The sequence below is a fragment of the Lontra canadensis genome, unplaced genomic scaffold, assembly GCF_010015895.1.
Source record: "Lontra canadensis isolate GAN:19392208 unplaced genomic scaffold, GSC_riverotter_1.0 scaffold225, whole genome shotgun sequence".
NCBI classification, from domain to species: Eukaryota; Metazoa; Chordata; class Mammalia; order Carnivora; family Mustelidae; genus Lontra; species Lontra canadensis.
In genome coordinates, this window is record NW_022631219.1 from 122,215 (window position 1) to 142,963 (window position 20,749).

The window sequence follows — 20,749 nt, forward strand, 5'->3', positions numbered from 1 at the left end:
AGGTATTTGGCTGTTTTGTTCACTGCTATTTTCCAAGGGCCTAAAATAGTACCTGGCACATAGTGAGTCCTCCATGATGAGTGAACGGACGAATGAATGAACGAAAGAACAGAAAGTTGAGTTGTTAGAAGCTCTGGAGGCAGACACTCCTGCTCTAACTCCTGGTCCCATCAAGTACCACCTGGTGTCTTTGGGCAAGTGACCTCCTTTCTCTAAGCCTCAGTTCCAGCATCTTTACCACAAGGACAATAATGAGTACCTCACCGGGCTCCTGAGAGGCTGAAGCTAGATATTCACTGTCTGGACACAGTGGGAGCCCAGTTAATATCCATACTCAGTGCTGGACTGGATTCCTCTGGCGTGCACCAGCAGGACAATGGGGCCAGTGGCCAGGAGCACAGTAGTGAGAAAGTCCTCTCTGCAGTGCACAGACACAGGTGCAGGCAGGCACCTCAAATAAGGGGCGGGGAAGAGGGCGGGAGATGACTCTGCCCTTCCCCCACAGGAGGAAGGCAGGGCTAGTTGACCCCAGGATCCTACTTCTCCTGCCACTTCCACGTGTGTGGGAGGCCAGGAGCCTGCACCGACGGTCTGCCTGGCACAGCCACGGAGTGTGGGAGGTGACCAACACACCGAGAAAGTATGACTATCCGGGTCCCCCTGGGACGCCGTGACAGCAGCCCAGAGCCAGACACAGATGGTGGGGCCCTCAAGCAGCTACCCGCCTGCCTCCTCGAGTGCCAGCCACCCACTCCTGAGCACACCCATGGGCCTCTGGAGGGGGCCCTCTGGCAAAGCTGTTTGCAGCAAAAATCCAAACTGCAAGCAACAGCAGGACCGGGAGAGAAGCAGCGTGGGGAAGCAGATGGCAGTTTTGCAGGGAGCGCAGGCTGCCGGCCTGGGAGGCAGGTGCCATGGGGGTGCTGGGCTTGGCAGGCGCGGCTGCCTCCCACTGGCACTGGCTGGCATTGAGGGGAGCCCCTGCTTCTCCTGGCCTCAGGCCTGTGCCAAGGTGGACCCTCTCCCAGGTGCTTATCTGGGCTATACTGGTCAGGCTAGGCAATTTAGAGATGATTTTTTAAAAAGGTTTTATTTATTAGAGAGAGACATAGAGATAGCACAAGCAGGGGAGAGGGAGATGCAGACTCCCCACTGAGCTGGGAGCTCAATGCGGGGCTCTATAAGGGGCTCCATCCCAGGACCCTGGGATCCTGATATGAGCTGAAGGCAGATCTTAACCATCTGAGCCACCCAGGCACCCCAATTTAGAGATGATTTAAAGAGCACCATGGGAAGCCACTTTCCTACTTCAAAAACACCTTTTCAGTCAATCAACAAACAGGAGAGAGGGGCCAGGAGGTGAGAATACAGACTCAGTGCCAATGGGCATCCATGTGGGACCCCAGCCAAGGCTGGCTGTGATGAGACTCTGAGAAATCAAAAGCACCCTGCTGGGAAAAGGTTCTGAAGTGATCTGAACAGGGAACCCGCATTTTTGCAAACGTCTCTTTCAATCAGGAAACATTTCCTGAGCCCCTTTTATATGCAGAGCACTGTAGGAAATGGAGTAAGTGTTGGTGTGGCCCGGACTCCACTGAGTTATAATCAGGATGCAGAGTGAAACTGCGAAGGCAAAGCAAACGCTCTAATTGTATTAATCAGTTTTCAATTGCTTACAAATTGGTCTTCTCCCCTTCCTAGCTCAGCCCCCTTGCAGACCGCCTGCATTCTCAAAGCCTTACTCCAAAGCTATAGCCTCTGAAAAGAGGCTAGAAGAATGGTTTCTAGAATCCTGGGGAATTTAGAGTCTAATTAACTTTTCCATGGATTACAGTAGAACTCTGAGTGAGTCACTTTTTTTTTTTTTTAATGAATTGGGATTAAAGGCTAAACAAGAAATGAAATGATTTCCGCCTTGCAACGTCATGTGCTTAGAAGCCCACTAACACATTCAGGAAAGCATGTGAAGAAAGGGCAGAAGGACACCAGCCAAGGAGGAATCTGACGGTCAACCTACATACAGCTGGTCCCCCAGCAGATGACAGAGTGGGCCAGATGGGAAGCACATCACTGGTCCACCTAGCAGGGATGGTGGGGGGCAAGGGTCCAAAGCCCCCTGGGCAGCCTTCCCAGCATGTCTGTGGGTTTCTGGTGCCATGGAGAAGCTGCCTCCCTCCCCCAACCCTGTCTTCATTGATGGGAGAGAGACTCCCAGAAAAGAACCAGGTGTGGGAAGGAACTGGCATAGTGAGCTGCATCTGGGAAGGTGTGTTTTTTTAAGGCTCAAGAGTGGGAGAGCAGGGATAGGCAGGAAGGACAAACTAGGCCTGCAGATTTCTCCATTCCCCCTAAACCCAATGGCCAGAAGGCCGGGTCACAGGAGAGCCATGGTGCGCCTTCGGGGGAGTGAAATCCCCGACAAAGGAAAGGGTTTGCTAGCTGTGCATGTGCTGTCTCAGGTAAATCCTGAGTCTGCAGTACTCACAGCATCTGAAGGTGGACAGGTGCGTGTGCACCAAGACAAACACAGACCTCCAACGTCAGAACGGGGGACTTGAAAATGATCTGGTAGAAGACCATGGATACAGAAGACAGAGAATGGAAATGCACCCTTCAAATTAAAAGTGCCCCCAAGAAGAAACAAGAATGGCTGAGAAAAAAGCAACAAGCAAAAACATAGTTGAAACACTTTCTGGAGTCGAAGATCCAAGTATGTCTGTTCTAGACCAAAATCAATGAAAATGACCCAGGCATAACCAGAAAACATTTTCATTTCCCAATATATACATATAAGTAACACCTCCAGGTTATTTAGAGAGGAATAAAAGCAAAGTCTGGCTTCAGACTTCTCCCCCGTGTCTGTGCTTGCCGTGAAAACTACTTTCTGTTGTGCACTGGATCCTGTCATCCCGCCTTCTCTTTTTCTCAGTTTTGCCTTCATGGGCTTCATCTACTTGGAGGCTCAGCTGCATGCTCGAAACGATCCTCTGGCTCCCGAGGTCCTCTTTGGGGTTCTACAGCCGTGCCTGAAGTGCCACTTAACCAGTCTACCGAGGGCCCCTTTACGTCCCCTTCAGGTCCATCCGTCCGTCCTTCCCTCCCTCCGTCCCTCCCTTCCTTGCCTCCCTCCTTCCCTTCCATTTATTTATTCATTTATTTTAGAGAAAGAGAAGAGTGGAGGGGAGAGACAGAGAGAAAGAGAGAGAACCGAGCCAACTTGGTGCTGAGCCTGACGCGGGATTTGACCTCAAGACCCTGAGATCATGACCTGAGATGAGACCAAGAATCAACGGCAACCCCCAGGCACCAGCCGTGCCCCCTCTTTCTGGTTCTTTAAATCTCGAACACATGTCCAAGTTTATTAATTTGCCAACAAGGAAATCCGAAAAGTGACTACAGATTGTGCCTATTCAAGGAGGGAATGGAGATGGGAGTGGGGGAGGGGAGTGGGGAGATCCAATGCTTATGTAGCAGCAAGTTGAAAAAAGGCTAATTGGGTAAAGGCTGTATTATTGTGTGGTCACAAAAACATAAAGACATCATATTCATGACAGTTGGTAGAGCAGAAATAGGGCCTTGGGACTCCAGGCTGTTGGGAGTGACAACCAGGGATCAAAAATAAAAAACAACTGGTAAGAAGCAAATAATATGGGGCTGCCTGGATGGCTCAGTGGGTTAAGCCTCTGCCTTTGGCTCAGGTCATGATCTCAGGGTCCTGGGATCGAGCCCCACATTGGGCTCTCTGCTCGGTGAGCAGCCTGCTTCTCTCTCTCTGCCTGTCTGCCTCTCTGCCTACTTGTGATCTCTGTCAAATAAATAAAGAAATAAAAAATTTAAAAAAAGCAAATGATAAGGAAGCCTATGTGGCTGTTAATAGGAATGACATTAGTTAAATTATTGCTCTAGAAAACTACCAAATTAAGTTCAATTGAGTTTTTAAATTTATTAATAAAATTTTTCATTTTTATTTATTTTTTAAAGATTTTATTTATTTGAGAGAGAGAGAGAAAATGAGAGAGAGAGAGCATAAGGAGGGAAGGAGAAACAGACTCCCTACTGAGCAGGAAGCCCGATGCGGAACTGGATCCTGGGACTCCAGGACCATGACCTGAGCTGAAAGCAGTTGCTTAACCAACTGAGCCACCCAAGCACCCCACATTTTTCATTTTTTAGAAATGAAAATGGTTCATTTTTTTCAAATGAACCATTTGAAATTCTTGGGAGGGAATTTCACTTGGTTCATTTTTCAAATTTGGTGATTCCTTTCTCAAAGGTCCTGTTTGTTCAATGTGGTTTCTCTTCCTTCTCTTATCTCTTTTACTTCACTAATTTAAAATATGTATTTATATCTCTAGTTTCTCTATTTTCTCCCGTTCTCTGGATACCAGTCCTACTTATTGCATTTGCTGACTCGCCCTCATGGTGATTCTTTTCACATGTGGTTGGCGGACAACAGGGACAAAATCCACAGAATTCAGAGTGAGAAAGAGTATCAATTCTACCATCAGTCAAGTGTCTTTTTTGTATAAAGGCAAGAGCTACTGAGGCACCTGCATGGCTCAGCCGGTTAAGCAGCCTACTCTTGATTTGGCTCAGGTCATGATCTCAGGGTTGTGAGATGGAGCCCCACGTTGGGCTCTATGCTCAGTGGTGAGTCTGCTTGGAATTCTCTGTCTCCCTCTCCTTCCACCCCGTCCCTACTCTCCATCTCTCAAATAAGTAAATAAACAAATCCTTTCAAAAAATTAAGAAATAAAAGCAAGGGTTATTACTAGATAGAAAAAGACATACCATGCATGTGCCCTTATTTATGATTACACAAAATTATATGCCAGCTAATTATGGAATAAATCAAAAGTAGTAACTTAAAGATCTATCAGAAAAGAGGGAATATAAATGCTGCTATTTATTTTTCTCTTCCAAGAATCCATTCTGAGGATATAATTTTAAATGCAGGCAAGAAGTTATGTACAGATACATACCGTGGTTGTTAATAAGGGAAAAAAAAGGAAATAACTTAGATATCCTAAATAAGCAAACGTAGCCACATGCAGAATGTTTTCAAAGAGTTAATGACTGTGCTGAAAACTACTTACGATACAATGTTAATTTTAAAACATAGGTTCAACAATATAAAGAAATAAGGTAGAAAAAAGACCGGAAGTAAACATGCCAAGATGTTGGTTAGCAGTGATTGTCTCTGGATCCTAAGATTTTCCATTCTGGGGGAGGGGGAGTGTATTTCTTTATGCTTTTTGATACACTGTAAATGTCAATAATCCACATTAACTTCATAATCAGAAAAGAGTAAAGTATGTAATGTTAAAAAAAATGAAAACTTCAGGGTGCCTGGCTGTTTCAGTTGGTGGAGCATGTGACTTTGATCTTGAGGTTGTGGGTTCGAGCCCCATGTTGGGCATACAGATTACTTAAAAATAAAAACAACAGGGGCGCTTGGGTGGCTCAGTGGTTGGGCCTCTGCCTTCGGCTCAGGTCATGATCTCGGGGTCCTGGGATCAAGCCCCGCATCGGGCTCTCTCTGCTCGGCGGGAAGCCTGCTTCCTCCTCTCTCTCTCTCTCTCTCTGCCTACCTGTGATCTCTGTCTGTCAAATAAATAAATAAAAACAACAGGGGCACCTGGGTGGCTCCGTCAGTTAAGCGTCTGCCTTCTGCTCAGGTCATGATCTCAGGGTCCTGGGATTGAGCCCCCCATCAGGCTTCCTGCTCAGTGGGGAGCCTGCTTCTCCCTCTCCTTCTGCCCCTCCCCATTGCTTGTGCTCTCGCTCACACACACTCTTTCAAATGAATAAATTTTTAAAAATCTAAAAAATAAAATAAAAATAAATGAAAACTTCAAGGAGTAACAACAGCTAAGAACTTAAATATCTAGGATAATATTAACTAGGAGAGCTGAAATACCATCATACTGACTTTGACATTATAATATACCACTTATTCTCAAAACAATAGCCAGATTATCCTTTAAAAAGAGGTAGGGGAGGGGCACCTGGGTGGCTCAGTGGGTTAAGCCTCTGCCTTCCGCTCAGGTCATGATCTCAGGGTCCTGGGATAGAGTCCCACATCGGGCTCTCTGCTCCGTGGTGAGCCTGCTTCCTCCTCTCTCTCTCTCTGCTTGCCTCTCTGCCCACTTGTGATCTCTGTCAAATAAATAAAATCTTAAAAAAAAAAAGAGGTAGGGGAGGGGCGCCTGGGTGGCTCAGTGGGTTAAAGCCCCTGCCTTCAGCTCAGGTCATGATCTCAGGGTCCTGGGATCAAGCCCTGCATCAGGCTCTCTGCTCGACGGGGAGCCTGCTTCCTCTCTCTCTGCCTGCCTCTCTGCCTACTTGTGATCTCTGTCAAATAAATAAATAAAATCTTTAAAAAAAAAAAAGAGGTAGGGGATTCAGGTCATGTCTCTACTCTGTTCAAGACCCTCCATGTGCTCCCCCTTCCACTCAGAGTAAAAGCCAAAGTCTTTACACCGGTCTACAAGGACCAACGTGCTCCGACTCCCTGCCACATCTCTGACCACATCTTCCAGTCACACTGGCTTCCTTGCTGTTCCTCAAGCCTACCAAGGACTGCCTGCCTCAGGGCCTTTGCACTCACTATACCCTCCACTTGGAATACTTTCCAATCACAGAACAACATAGTGTGCTCAAATGCCATCTCATCCATGAGCCCTTCCCTGACCACGACATAAAACACAGCAGCTACCTGCCACATTCCCAGCACCCTCCCCCCTTTACCCTGAGCACCATGTCACCATCTGTCACATGGCAGGATTTATGATGTCGGTGGTCTCTCTCTCCCACGAGAGAAGCTACTTTGCCTAGCACACAGAAGATCCTCGGTAAATACATGTTGGATGCTCAACTGGATAAACGCATTAAACTGGGGCTGAAGTTCACATTGGTGGGGCTGAAGTACACAGAGCAGGCAGCAACACCAACCTGAAAGCACCCGGGACCTTTAACCAGCACCAGTGAAAAGAATCCGGACAATTACAGCCAGAGAGGACAAGGAGGGACATGTCAAAAGGAGAGGCAGATCCAAGCGTCTGGACACCAAAATATGAGTCTCCACCAGAAAATTCAGGTTCTCCCATCAGGATGTGGCTTCTGCCGCAGGACAGAACTCCACGTTTTTATCACAGGCTCAGAACCAGCTCTAAGTGGCACTTAAAATGACATTTTAAATGCTTTCTATTTAACTATCTCTTTGTTGTGATTAGATAATTTTTTCTAAGACAAAAAGGCATGAGGAAACCAATTACCCTGTCACTCTCCCACCCCCAAAGCAGCCCCTGGATACAGCCTCCACGGGCACGCAGCCTCCGAGACCTGAGTACTGTCTGTTGCGGCCCAGCCACACCTCCTAACTGGCTGCGGTATGCCAGGTGCCACAGAGAGGGAAAGGAGGAGCACTCCTGATCTTGCTAAGTTGTATCGGCCTCTAGAAGTTCAAGGACAAACTGATAGCACACTGCACAGCCTCATATTCTTTGCCTTAGAAGAGATAAGAAAATTCATCCTAAGCTATTTTGGACTTTTCTGGGCTCTGGAGATTAGGAGCGGCCGGTGGTGGGCCCTGCACGAGGCAGCTCAGGACGGTTGGGGGGGTGGTAGCATAAGGGTGACCTGAGGGGGTGCTGGCCAGGGCAGCTGCCTCCGGACTGCTCCACTAAATCATTACATTTGCTGAGTTCATCCTCCACCTCCTTTTCCCTGGAAGCTCCTTCCCCTCTGTCCTCCCACAGCTTGGGGGTGACTGTCATTTCATCCTGCTAAGTGTCTGCCACAAGATACTCTTTGAAGGAATTTCCTCTCTTGTGGCAGTGGATATCCCTGCCTCTTCAAAGGGAACCCTGAAGACCAGAAAGACCTCAGGTTCAAAGTGGGGATTTCTGGCTGGGTGAGAGGGAGGCCTCTGATATTATGAAGTTCCTGTTCAAGACAGACATTTATGTGTCTTTTGTACACTGTAATGACCTTGCTCGATTCCCATAGCACCTCTGGTGCTTTCATCCTGCAATGGATGAGAAATCAGGGACCTCCAGGCAAGACAGAATGATAGTTCATACTCTGAGAACCTTCCTTGTTCCAAAAACACAGCAGGGACCGATGAGAATATTCTAAAAACAACAAGAAAACTTATCTGTGTTTAAAAATAAGATATATTCTCTATATCTATCTCAATGGATTGGAGACTCCAAACAGTTACTATTTTGAGGGGCTGAAGGCACAGCCTACTGAGCTCTGAGTCCAGAAGCAGGTGGAGGGAGGCAGCTGGGAGCTTAGCCTTCCAGGCCATGGGGACTAAAAGTGTCACCTGGGAGGTGGAGCACCAGAACCAGAGCCACTGAAAATGGGAGCTGGTGAAGGGATTTCCCACCTGGGGAAGGAGGCTGAAAAGAGCACAGACGTCTGCCCTGCCCAAGTCAGTGATGATCAACTCTGGGCATAATCCCATTGTCACTGTGGACAATCACTAACCCAAGATACATGGCTTTGCACTTGGGGGGGGGGTGCGAGGCGGGACCCAGGCCCTGGGTGGAGGAAACGCAAGACCCCTCGGCAGGAGATCTGGCTGGAGGTGGTGGGGCAGGAGACAGACTGACTCCCACTCAAGCTGAGCATACAGACCCAAATTCCAAGACACCTGAGAAAAGCTGACGCTAAGAAAGACAAAGGACAAAACCAACAGTTGGGAGACGGTCCCAAGGTTTAACAAACTAAAGACTACCCAGTATTAACGAATCTCCCCAGAAAGTATCCAGAAAGACAAAGGAAGAAACAAGAAAGAGCAGTTCGGAGCCCCTGGAGGATGGATTGAGGTTCGGCAATGGATCCAAGGGGATTTCCAGGAGAGGAGACACGCGTTAGCAGGAGAGCAATATTCAAGGACAGCACAGCTGAAAATTTCCCACAACTGAAGACCTTTTATGGATCCTCCAATTAAAAGCCCCTATCAGTTGCCAAGCAAGGTAAGTAAAAAAATAAACCCACACCTGGAAAACCAGGGGTATGCTGCATTGTGCCCAGCTCATTCTGTTAGCAGATCCCTGCCCCGTGACCCTCCACGGAGAGAAGCTTCATGCTGACATCCTCTGTTTCAGCCCCGACCCTGGTACAGTGGAGGGAGCCCTGGGTTTGGGGTTAGGAGACACAGTTCAAGCCCCCCATCTGTGATTGCCTCAGAGAACTCACTGAGCCTTGATTTCTTCTCCTCAAATGGGGTCAGAACTAGAAATATGGAAACTTCGTGCCAGAAGGGACTCTGGGGTGGTATCATCACGGCAGACCACGGCTGTGTTGGGTTTCCAGTTCTCCCACCAGCTAGTGTGCCTGTAAGTTACTTGTGTCTCCATTGCTCTACCAGTAAAAGGGGATAATCATAGCAACCGCCCGTGGGGTGGTGTCAGAATGGAAAGAATCTATCTATATAAAGAACCTGATGCAGTGCCGGGTGCATAGTTAACAGCCTAGGATAGCCATTGCTGTTACTGTAATAAGAGCCTCGCCCAAAATGCTATACGCACCTGTGCTCGGTGTGAGGGACTTCCCACCGAAACCACGGGGCCCAGGCACAGCAGAACCAGGGCCCCCTGCCCCCCTCTGCACGCAGAACAGGCAAGCAGACTAACCCTCCCCACCCTTCTTCCTGGCCATCCTCAGTGGTCCCACCTGGCCTCTAGAGAAGGCCCTCCCAGAGACCAACCATGGATTTCCCCAACTGCAAGTGTGCTCGGACCCACCCCAGCCCACCCCCACCTGTTGCGCTGGGCATCCTACCTCTCTCTGCTCGCTGCAGATCTTACACAGCCAAAGCGGCCGCTTCTGGCCAGGGGAGGCCTCGATCCCACATTTGGTGCAGACTTTCTATAAGAGAGAGGACACAGGAATGTAAGCACTTCAGCTACTTCCTCCTTGGTTGAGGGGCTGAGAAACTGACCAAGGAACCCATTGGCGTCTTCCAAGGGGATGGTGTGAGACTCAGACCAGCAGGGTACATAACTCAAAGGGCACAGATCACCTAAAACCCATAGCCGGCTTTAGGGCACGACAGGGGTACACATCCGTGGATCGCCACGACGTAAATTCCCCACCACGCTCCCACTGCATTCTGTTAGGGTCCCATAAAAAAGGAAGCTGGCTGATATTCATGGCTTATCATTTTCCACAGTAAAGAGGTGGAAGCAACCCAAACCCCTGATACCAGGGGAAGATCCAGGCCAGCAGAATGGAATACGATGTGGCCTTGACTTAGCAGATTATGTCACTACCTGGTAACAAGAGCAGCAAATGATATTGTTCAACAACGAACACACACATTTGTATACAACTGCACAAAGACCTCACATGCGTGCCTGACGAGGTGAGAGGATGATCTGGGGAGAAACACCGGTGGCAGGTTTATGCCACACTGCCCACGGGATGATTCCAGGAGCCCTGCTATGTAAGTAGGAGGCCCGTTTCACAGGCAAGCAACCTGGGGGTTAGAGTACTTGGAAAATTTGCCCAAGTTCACGCAGCTGGTGAGTGATAGCCTCAGGTCCGACTCTAGAGCCATTACATAATTTTCTCCAGACGCCTAAGTAGCCCGAACCTAGTTTCCTTAATGTTTTTCCTTTTACAGTGTTGCTGAAGTTCATGACTTCTGCATCCACGTCTCGCTTCTCTGAAACACACAGCAGCAAGCAGCAAGCCGGGTTGGGCAAGGCCAGATGAAATTCGCAGGGAGGGAGAGGGGGACTTTGTGGGGCTGGGACCTGTTTCCAGCTAACCCAGGCATAGTATGACTCAGCGGCCACGTGTCCTCCTCAGAGAGCTGCCCCACCTGCTAATCCATCTTCCTACCCCCATGGAAGCCACCCTGTCCCTGCCAGGCTGGGGGCTCTCTCCTGCCTCCCGCTACCCGGGGAAGGTGAGATCTGTAGCTTGGCCTTTTCTGCAGGCTGCCAACTGAGCAAGGAGCACACTCTCCTCAGAGAGGGAAATGTCACCGACTTGGCTTCCCAGAGCATGTCGTCACTGCCTGATCAGGTGGATGAGCCCAGCACCGCGGGAGGTGGGAGCCAGCTCTCAGCAGAAGGAAAGCTTGGATACATGGGGGGGGCGGTGGTGGTAAGACATTTGCTACCATTCAACACTCAGGTATGAGAAATGCCACATCCATTTCTCCAAATAAAATGCAACCTGCTTTAAGCTTTCGTCTGTCTGGGCCGGAAGAAAGTCCATCCCAGTCACAGCTGGGGCCCCTGGGCAGCTCCTGCGAAGGCCCTGAGCTGGGGGGTCTCTGGAGGTGCAGTCCATCTGGGAAGGGATCAGTGAGTGCTGTCTGGGGTGCTCACTACTCTGCTGTTCTCCCTCTGAGCAACTCTGGTCCCTCGGAGGGGGATGGAGGCCCGGCCACTTTCATATCAGGCCTGGGTTTGGGCTGTATGACAGGCTGGGGCTGAGCATCACTGGGGGCCAGTGGCCTGTCTCCCAGAAGGCCCGAGCTGCCTCTCCTGACCTGGTCTGGGGACTCTCCCTACCCTTCCCAGCAACCGTTCTACCCCAAGGACAGGGGCCCCCATAAGCCCACAAGATGGGCCTCAGAAAAGCACAACATGGGCCTTTCTTGTTGGGGGTAAAGAGAGAGGAAGGAAACCCTGAAGCCAGTTGGCTGTTTCCTTTTTCTTTCTTTCTTTTTTTTTTAATATTTTTATTTATTTATTTGACAGACAGAGATCACAAATAGGCAGAGAGGCAGGCAGAGAGAGAGGAGGAAGCAGGCTCCCTGCTTGAGCAGAGAGCCCAATGCGGGGCTCGATTCCAGGACCCTGAGATCATGACCTGAGCCGAAGGCGGAGGCTTTAACCCACTGAGCCACCCAGGCGCCCTGAGTTGGCTGTTTTCCTTGCTGTTTCCCACCATCCCAAATGAATGGCACATGTGTGAGAGTAAGTGAGGCCCTCCCAGCGTGGCGAGATTTTCCTACTGCTTAGCAGGTAGGATGACAGCTCGCCCTCTAAGCTCACCCTGCCCCTCCCAGTGAGACCAACGTGTGAGGAATAACGAGAGGAGAGAGGGCCAGTTACTACCATTTACTGACAATGGCAGGTGCCACGCACTAGGGCCCTGGTGACAAAGTATGAACAAGGGGAGTGTCATGCTCTCCATTATGAGGATGAGAAAACAGGTTCAGAAGTGTTTACGACTGCCCAAGGCCCCCCAGCAAATGGGGGACAGTCAGGATTTAGGAGGCTCCCTTCTTCCACACCCCAGGAAAGCTGGATAACTCCCTCCCCAGCTCAAGTGTCCAGCAGGTGCCCATGGCTCTCCAGGGAGCGGATTCATGTCCCCAGGAGTGTGGCTGATGCCTCTTGACTAGGCAGAGAAGGCAACACGGGATGACCCTGGGTCAAGGCTCTGCTGGGGATGGGGGAGCAGCCACACTGCTCCCCAGCTGCAGGACGCGGGTTCCAGGAGCGAACACTTGGAAGTGAGGCTGGGAGGGTGGGCACACACATTCCCTCGATAAATATCTGGTGGAATGAACATTTGCGCTGCTGGGATCACTGCAAGAAACTGGGAGAGAGCGCAGAACAGCCGTGTTGTCTTCTCCCTAGAGACCGTGGGACGAAGACTGCCCAGCCTGGGGGCAGGAGAGGCGTGGACCAGCCGCCCTCCAAAAGCTGCGTCAAAGGCTGTTGGTCAATTCCCAGGAAGAGGGATGGGTTGCATGTCCCCAGTGTGCCCTCTGCCTCTTGTCCTGTGGGGTGCTGTGGGGGATTGGGGTAGCACAACAGGACACACCTGCCCCAGCCCACGCACAAGCCCGCTTTCAAGTAACAGCCATCACTGGTGGAGAACCCCAGTTCTCGCCACCTCTGCCATCTTCATGGGTCTGCAGCGTCTCTGGCTGGGGAATTCGGGCCAGCAAAAAGATAACATGCTCCTGTTCAAATAATACACAATGGCTGCTCTATTAAATCTTGGATCAATAAGAGAATAATGAGCCTTTTCTCCTTATCGGTTTGGTCTTTGCTCCAAGGTTCCAATAAAGAAAATTAGGCAGGTGGCATTTTAAAAAGCCCAGGACAGAGAGGACATGATATCGACTCGGTGCAAAGGAAAATTGCACCATTATGTCAGGAGCAGTGTCGGGGGGAGGGGCCTGGGGTGGTCCCTTACTTCCTGCCTGAGATGGGTTTCCACAGAGTGGAACTGCCCAGGGGGAGCAAGCTCCAGCTTGCGGGCCGTGGCTCTCTGTCACTTCCTGCAGCTGCAACCGTGTGGGCGTTAAACAGTACAAGTCTAGCTCCTGGGTCAGCCTCGGAGTAGAACCAACAAAGCTCCAGGCCTTCAGCCAGCACGTGCTCTCTCTTCTTTCCCTCCACATCCCTTTTGCAAATATGTATTGCAGCTCAGAGGGGGTGGCTCATGCCGTAGGACACAGGCTTTGGGGCAGGAAAGTACAATCTGCCATATAGATGCAAACTTGGACTTGTTTCTGAGCCGTACTTCTTTGCCCGTAAAACGGTGGTAACTGGCAGACTCCCACTGTTGGGAGGATCGAGGAGATGATTCATGAAAGTGCTTAGCGTACTATGTGGTAAAGAGCAGCAACAACCACGGTTCTTCCCCGCACACCTGTCTCAGCGAAGGGTGCCAGCACCCATCAGTCACACAGGCCCAAACCTAGAAATGTCCTTGGTCCTCACGCTCCCTTATTCCCACCAAATAATCCATCACTGAGAACTCTACATCTCCCTTGGCACAGTCACTTCCCCTTCATCGTGGGCCGCCCCCGCCCCCGCCCCAGTCCACACTGCAGCCATCTCCAGTGCCCCTGCCTATACCGTGGCCTCCCAGCACATCTCCTCACCCCCACTTTGGCCAGCCTCCAGTTGCTTCCGGCATAGCAGCAGGAGTGATCTTTTCAAGATGCAAATCTAATCATGTCATTTCTCCTGTCCCTGCCAGCTTAAAAACCTCCAGAGACTTCCTGTTGTTCTCTGGACGGAGGCCACCTGGTGTGCCATGCATGCCTGGGTTGGACCCTCCTCGTCTGCCTCAGTTCACACCCTTCTCCCCGGCTTTACCACCTTGCTCTCCACGCTCTGAGACCTAGCCATGTGGGCTTGCCTTCAGGCCCTGGTCTTCACTTGCTTCTTCCACCACAGGACCTTTGCATATGCTGCTCCCTCTGTCTGGGATATGCTTGGTCACGCTCTCTCATTGTTAACCTATGCTCCTTCAGACCTCAGCAAAAAGCACCACTTCTTCAAGGAAGCCTTCCCTGACTTCGTACTTCAGTGGAGCTTCTCTAACTTTCTCTTTCCTGTTTTCCTCCACTGTCAGGTCAAGATTTTTACCCTCAGGTGTGGTGACTATCATTGCCTCTACTAGGCTGTCAGAGGCCATGTCTATTTCTGTTCACTTTCCTGTTTCCGGTGACCAGCACAATGAATACTTGTGGAATGCATGAACAAATAAACAGGAGATACTTTTAGTATTATCATTGAGAAAGCAAGACATAGCCCTTCGTAGAACATGCCAAACTGCTGGGGAGCCGAGACACCCAGAGACAGGAAACAGTCTGCAGCACAGGCAAGGGTGCGCTCCCACCCACACCATGTGATGCTCACCAGCAGGACAGCAGGAGAGCCCCGACAGGGGACTGAGTGACTGCAGTGGCAGGATGGCTGGCTGGGTGGGCCTCTCTCTCAGGGCATGGGGCAGGAATTCAGCCAGGCTGGCCCAGTCCCAGAGGAAATGACACTGAGGGTCCTTTGTAAAGAATGTGGGGGCATGGGGGAGAGGAGGGATATGTTCCCTGCCCTCCCCGTGACCGCTCCTGCGTGCCCAGGGTACATCCTGCAGGCCACCTGTGTGTGCAGACTCATTCCATGGTCCCATCAGGTGCCCTCTTGGACATCATCATCATCCAGGCCACTTGGGTCACCCCTCTACTCCTCAAACCCCCGCACTGCAATCCAACACCTTCACCTTCCCACACCACAGCCAAGGAGCACAAGTACAAAAGGTCTGGGAGGCCACTTGCTCCAGATCTCAAGCATTTTATTCCCAAGCCAGGACTTTACCTCCTCACTGTGAGCCCCCCAACCCATTTCAGGGAGAACCCACGGTCTATGGGGCTTCCCAAGCTGCTGCTGGTTAGGAGAAGGGAGGGGGCGCAGGGCCCACAGCAGGCAGGAATGCCACCACTGGGCACGCAGACCCCAACGCCTCACAGGACCAGAGGTCGGAGAGCATTTAGCGAGCAGGACACAGCCACACGGCCCTCAACACCTCCCGAGGGCTTCACGGCACCATCAGTCATCACTCAGAAAGCCTCGTGCGTGATGCTCAGTCAAGCAGAGAGAGATGGAAATGCGCTCAAATGGTTCATGCAAGGAGGCCAGGACGTGTACGCTGGGCAGTAGACATGAGTACTGAAGATGGTTCATTTGAAAATATCTGGTGCTTCAGCAAACATCTGATACCTGATGCAAGGCTCTGTTCTAGGAAGGAAGGGGATGAAAGCATGGACATGAAAGCATGGATGAAGGAAGGGACAAGGCATGACCCCTTGTCCTCAGTGACTCGGTGTCCCACCAAACGGAGGGGTTTATGAACTGGCAACACTCATCTAGAAAAGGACTTCCTGGGAAGTTCCGATCATCTGAGGGTGACTCAGGGTAATCTGTAGGTGAGACACCCTTGTGAGGACCCACGCCGCTGTGATGCTCACGGAGCAGCTGCCCCACCCCCCGGGGAGTGAGGGGACACAGGGCACCACCCGAATGTGGGCAGCACCTGTGGGAAGCAGTGGGAGGAGCAAGCGTGCCCCTCCCACCACAGGATGTGCTCCCGGGCCCAGAGATTGAATCCTCCACAAGGAACCATTCAATCGCATTTCAGGGAAAGCTATGCAGCAGTAAAAATGCTGATGACGGAAACCAAAAAAAGTGGAAACAATCCCAGCAAAGCTGTATTTGTACTGAAATGGAGCAACACTCACAATAAATTAAATTTAAAGAGCACGTTATAAACAGTATGCAGAATGTGATACTCTGCCATATAAATATGCATAAGTGCCTGTATCTATTTAGAAGTCGGTATATGCACAGAAAAATATATGGAAGGATAGCACCCCAAATGTAAATCCCATCGTGCTAGGTCAAAATCTATTTCCAATGGATAAGCTGAATTCCTATTTAAAGGAAGCCTATGCTAAATGCTCTGGGAAATCACTCGCCCCAAGTTCATTTTTTGGCCAGATTTGGATTTTTGTGGGTCAGGATGGATTCAAGAAGCCGAAAGCACATGCACAAACAGGCAGGAGAAAGGACTTTTTGGTTGACTGTGGCTCGAATGTAGATCGTCAGCCTTGTCCCTCAGCCTCTCCCAGATGATGTCACTGAGTCCCTGACCCCCAGATCAGAGGCTCAGCCTTGCTCCACCCTGGAGACATGAGCCAGGTTTGGAGGGGCTTTGCCAGCCCCCGTGGGCCAGGAGTGCAGGTGCTGGGCATGGACTGGTCTCCCAGTTTCTGTATCAGGAACCTAGGTCCTGCTGCCAGGTGACTTCACAAAGCTGAGATACCCATGTACATACTATAAATATTTATATTCCATGGAGCACTTATGCAATAGCAGGCACCAAATTAGGTGTTTATGTAGAACCTTATCAATTTTCATAATAACTTAGGAGGTGGGTATTACTGTCCCGGTTTTACACATGAGGGATCTGAGGCTTGAGATTAAGGAACTTGGCCACGGAGAGCTGGGCTGGGAACCCCATGGTGTTTGAGCTCCAAGCGGCTGCCCAGATACCTATCCACGCCTTCAACCATCCCCCGCACCTCCAAATGACGGCAGAGCCAGCCCCCCTCCGGAACTGCAGACAAGATCATACCTCAAATGGGACAGGACACAGCCAGGCACTGCCTCCCTCCCATTCACCCGGGGCCAGTGGGGCTACGGGCACGCTGACCTCAGCCCTGACTGCCTGCAAGTACCGAGTCACTGGGGCCCAAAGACTCGCAGCCTCCAGAACGCCAGCCATCTGCTGCTCCATCTGAGACACCAGCCAGGAGGCAACCGGAGAATTTCAGAAGGAAGTCAACTCTCTCTGTGCTTCCCACCATAACACTGGCCCAGGGACACACCAGTTCTCTCTATCCCGGGTGCAGGTGGCAGGTGCGTGACCATGGAGGGCCGAGTTCCCCCTCTTCACCTTCAGACTTCTGGGAGGCTGCACAGCAGGCCCACCCCCACCAGATGAGCTGCTGACATCAGCCCATCAGCTCCCCACCGCCCGCCCAGCCCCCAGACGCCTCTCCCAATTGAAAAGAAGCACCACAGATTTCAGGACTAGCTTCCAAAACACCTCACTCCAGCCAGTGAGCACTGAGCCCCGAGTGGAGAGGGAAGTCAAAAAAAGTCTGGGTTTTTTAACATTCACAAGCAGATGATAAGAAATCGTAACTGGATGTGACTCTGGATCATCTCTGTGCTCGCGCCCCACTGTGTGCATCTGACAGGGTCATAGGCTACTTTGGGCAAGATGAAGCTGCCAGGCTGACCGGGCCGGGGAGCGGGGGTGGATACTGTCCACCCTCCCCCCACAACCCCACTAACTCTTCCTGGTCCTACTTCTCCTCAGCATCACCTCTTGGACCAGAGACTGTGTCTGGTTTTTGCCTCTTTTCCAGACAAATGGGAATCAACATGCGTAAGAACTTGCCACTCCTCTGAGAACGGTTCTATCAAATCCCTGAACACAACCTTCCTAAAATCTCCTGGGCCTGGTGTGCACCTCAGGGCTTGCTTGTCACTGAGCCAACCGGCCAAGGGAGAAGGAATATAATGGTCAATGGGTTCCACCTTCAAGCTTTCCAGAAGCTCTGAATGCAGCCTGCTGCTCCTCTGCTGGGCTCTGACAAGTCCTGGACTAGAATCCTTGAGCCTGGATTAGCTCCTTCCAGCCCAGGGGAAGAACTCCTTGCTTCTGCACCTGGCTTGCCAGCCTGGGTTCCTGGAATGGATGGCACCTGAGCAATGGCTGAGGCCATCTTGTCCCCCAGACTCCTAGCCGTAGGTCCAGTGGGCTCCACCGGAGTCCCTGGGGGATGAGGCTGGGACCAGTGGTCTCCATGGTGTCCCCCACAATGTTACACAGTAGCCTGCTGCTCGACAGCTCTACTCTGTCAGGAGGGAGGGCAGGCAAAGACCCAGGTGGTGGAGGGAGCCAGCTTCCATCCATCTTGCTCCCTGCTGCGTGGTTACTTAGAATTACAACTCATAATAATGATAATAGCCACCATTTATTGAGCCCGGCACCATGCTCAGCGTTCAACACACATTATCATCATCATATTCAATCTCGTTTACATTCGCAACAGCCCTGCGAGGGTGGTTTTATGGTCTGAATGTCATGGATGAGGGATTGGAAGACCAGAGAAGTGGGGTGGCTTGACCAAGTTCGTGTTACAAGGAAGTGGCAGAGTCGGTGGTGGTGGGGGGGGGGGCCCAGTTCCGTAATAATAAAATCAAGAGCTTATATAATGCATACCATGTGCTGGGCACAGCATGGGGGTTTCACACGGATTATTCATTTAACGATGACAGGAACAGGGCGGACAGCTTCAGTAACTTGTCTGGGGTCATACAAGGGTGGTGGAAAGCTGGACTGGGATCCCGGTCCTGATCTTGCCTCTTGCCCATGGCCCTCTACAACCCTCCACTTGTTAAGAAGGATGCTTCTAGGGCTCAGGAAACGGACAGACAGACATTGGCTGTGCCACGAACGTGAACACAAGGAACCGAAAGTCCCAGAGCCAGCTCTGGCCTCCCTCAGCCCAGCCAGGGCTGCAGCCATCAACCTCTGCTTTTCAGAAGCCTAGACTTCTCACGGATAATTTCTCACTGGAAGAGCCACCTGCCACCTGGTAGAAATTTGGCTTGGGTTCTGTTAAAGGAACCTTCCTTCTTGGAACTACAGCTGAAGAAAAGACTGGATCTTTTCTTCTTTTTTGGTCCTCACAATCCAGCATCTTGAAAATGCCCTGCCCCTCTCAGCACCCTCTCAGCACTCAACTCCAAGTAAGCCGGGCTCCTCAGGGGCCACCACAAAGCCACACCTTGGATGGGGGACACTCACCGTGGTCTCAGTGCTGGCCACACAAGGAGCCCTTGGCCAGGTCTGCCCAACAGACCCTAGCGCACAAACTCTGCGGCTCAAGGGCCTGTGACCCCAAAGACACTGACCGTACAGCCCCATGTTTGGAAGACTTGAAATCTCTACAGGAAGACAAGGCAAGAGGCTCCTGTTAAGCCTCCACCATCCCTCTCCCTAGAAGTTGGTAGGCAGCAACCTTAACTGCAGGCCAGAGCTTATGCAGGCCCAGAACATTCAGTAAACACCTCTGAAGGCCGCTAACTCCAGGTTCAGGAGCAGGCTGCAAGCCCAGCAAGGCTCCCAGGTGAGGGGCAGAGAGAGAAGAAAACATACACACACACACCTGAGGATCCTGATCCTTGGCCCCTCCCAGCCCGGCCCCCCATCCACACCCCACTGTCTGCTCCCAACACTCTAGGTACTTCCATGCTTCCAAGCTTTTTCCCAGGCTCGCTTCATGCCTAGCAAACGTCCTTCAGGCACAAAGCGAATGTCTCCTCCTCCAAGGCTCCCTCCTTGAGTTACCACCCCAGCGAAGTACTAGTTACTCCCTAGTGTGCACTTCCACAATGAGTAGACATTTCTAGAGTGCTGATTGCATCATATTGAAATGGTCTCTCCTGGGACTGTGCCCCCTCTAAGATTATGGATGACTCCTTGGAGAAAAAGGACATCGTTTGCATTCAAATGCCCAACTTCAGCAGGTCCCTGGCATGAAGTCAGCCAGGAAAGGAGGGAGGGGCAGAGCGATAAGCAAGGCGGGGATGCCACAGGTTTTGAGGACGGGAGGGACAGATCAGATCTGGCTTTCAGAAAAAATGCTTTTGCTGAGTGATTCAGTCAGGTTCCTGGTCGATCTGTCCTCCACATTCTCAGCAAAGGTTCTTTTTCCAGAACATTCCCAAATGCCTATGGCATTCCAGCTCCCGGTTAGGTAAGGGAGGCGAGGCAAAGGTAGGATGCCGGGTCATTCTGGGCTGCTAGAGTGGACAACTGGTCGTATGGTGGTGAAGTTAACAGGGCGGGGAGAAGGCTGGGCTTTGGACGTGCTACTGCCTGCAGTGCGAGTACACTCCCTTGGAATAGCTGCCCGTGGTAGCTAGTACATGGGACCAGGGCTGGGGAGGAAGGCCAAGCAACAGACAAAGAGGGAGGGCTAAAGCTGGGGAACTTGGCTGCAGATCGGGGAACTTTCCATGTTGATTTCACCACCCCTGGAAGGTGCTCTGGGAAGTCCAAAGCTTTGACCGCCTCGTTCCCTGAGGGAGCTCTAGAACCTGGATGGTGCCCAAGGTGCTCAATAAATGTTTGCTTAGTCTGAAGGGGACTTGAACACTTGGATTCTTAGGGATGGAGCTGGTGGAGAGGGAAAGCACAGAAGGGCAAGGGGCTGTCACAGGGGTCAGTACCCAGAGGAGGCAGAAGGGGACCTGGAGTACAACCGTGGGGCCCAAAGCTGAACGAGACTGCCAACCCTCCAATGACCTCAAGTTGCTTGGCCAAAGAACAAGATTGGGAAACGGGAGGGTTGGGGAGACTGGGGGTGGCTGGTCAGGGTCTGCGAGAAGCCAAG

The 20,749-nt window shown here is 51.3% G+C and overlaps 1 protein-coding gene and 1 long non-coding RNA gene across 6 annotated transcripts in view; one reads left to right on the forward strand and one right to left on the reverse strand.

The window, feature by feature from the left end:
* Positions 1-20,749, reverse strand: part of RPH3AL (rabphilin 3A like (without C2 domains)) — a 138,234-nt gene that overhangs the window by 45,076 nt on the left and 72,409 nt on the right. For 4 of the 5 annotated variants that reach the window (XM_032849358.1, XM_032849359.1, XM_032849362.1 and 1 more), the window contains one exon: positions 9,796-9,882. The exons of the other annotated variant lie outside the window; for it this stretch is intronic. In XM_032849358.1, coding sequence (XP_032705249.1) covers positions 9,796-9,882 — 87 coding nt within the window. The remainder of the gene's footprint in view (positions 1-9,795; positions 9,883-20,749) is intronic. 5 annotated transcript variants of the gene reach the window in all.
* On the forward strand, positions 8,544-11,081 carry LOC116862192. The gene is made up of 3 exons (XR_004381605.1): positions 8,544-8,987; positions 10,187-10,378; positions 10,958-11,081. It is a non-coding gene; the product is annotated as an uncharacterized LOC116862192 (long non-coding RNA).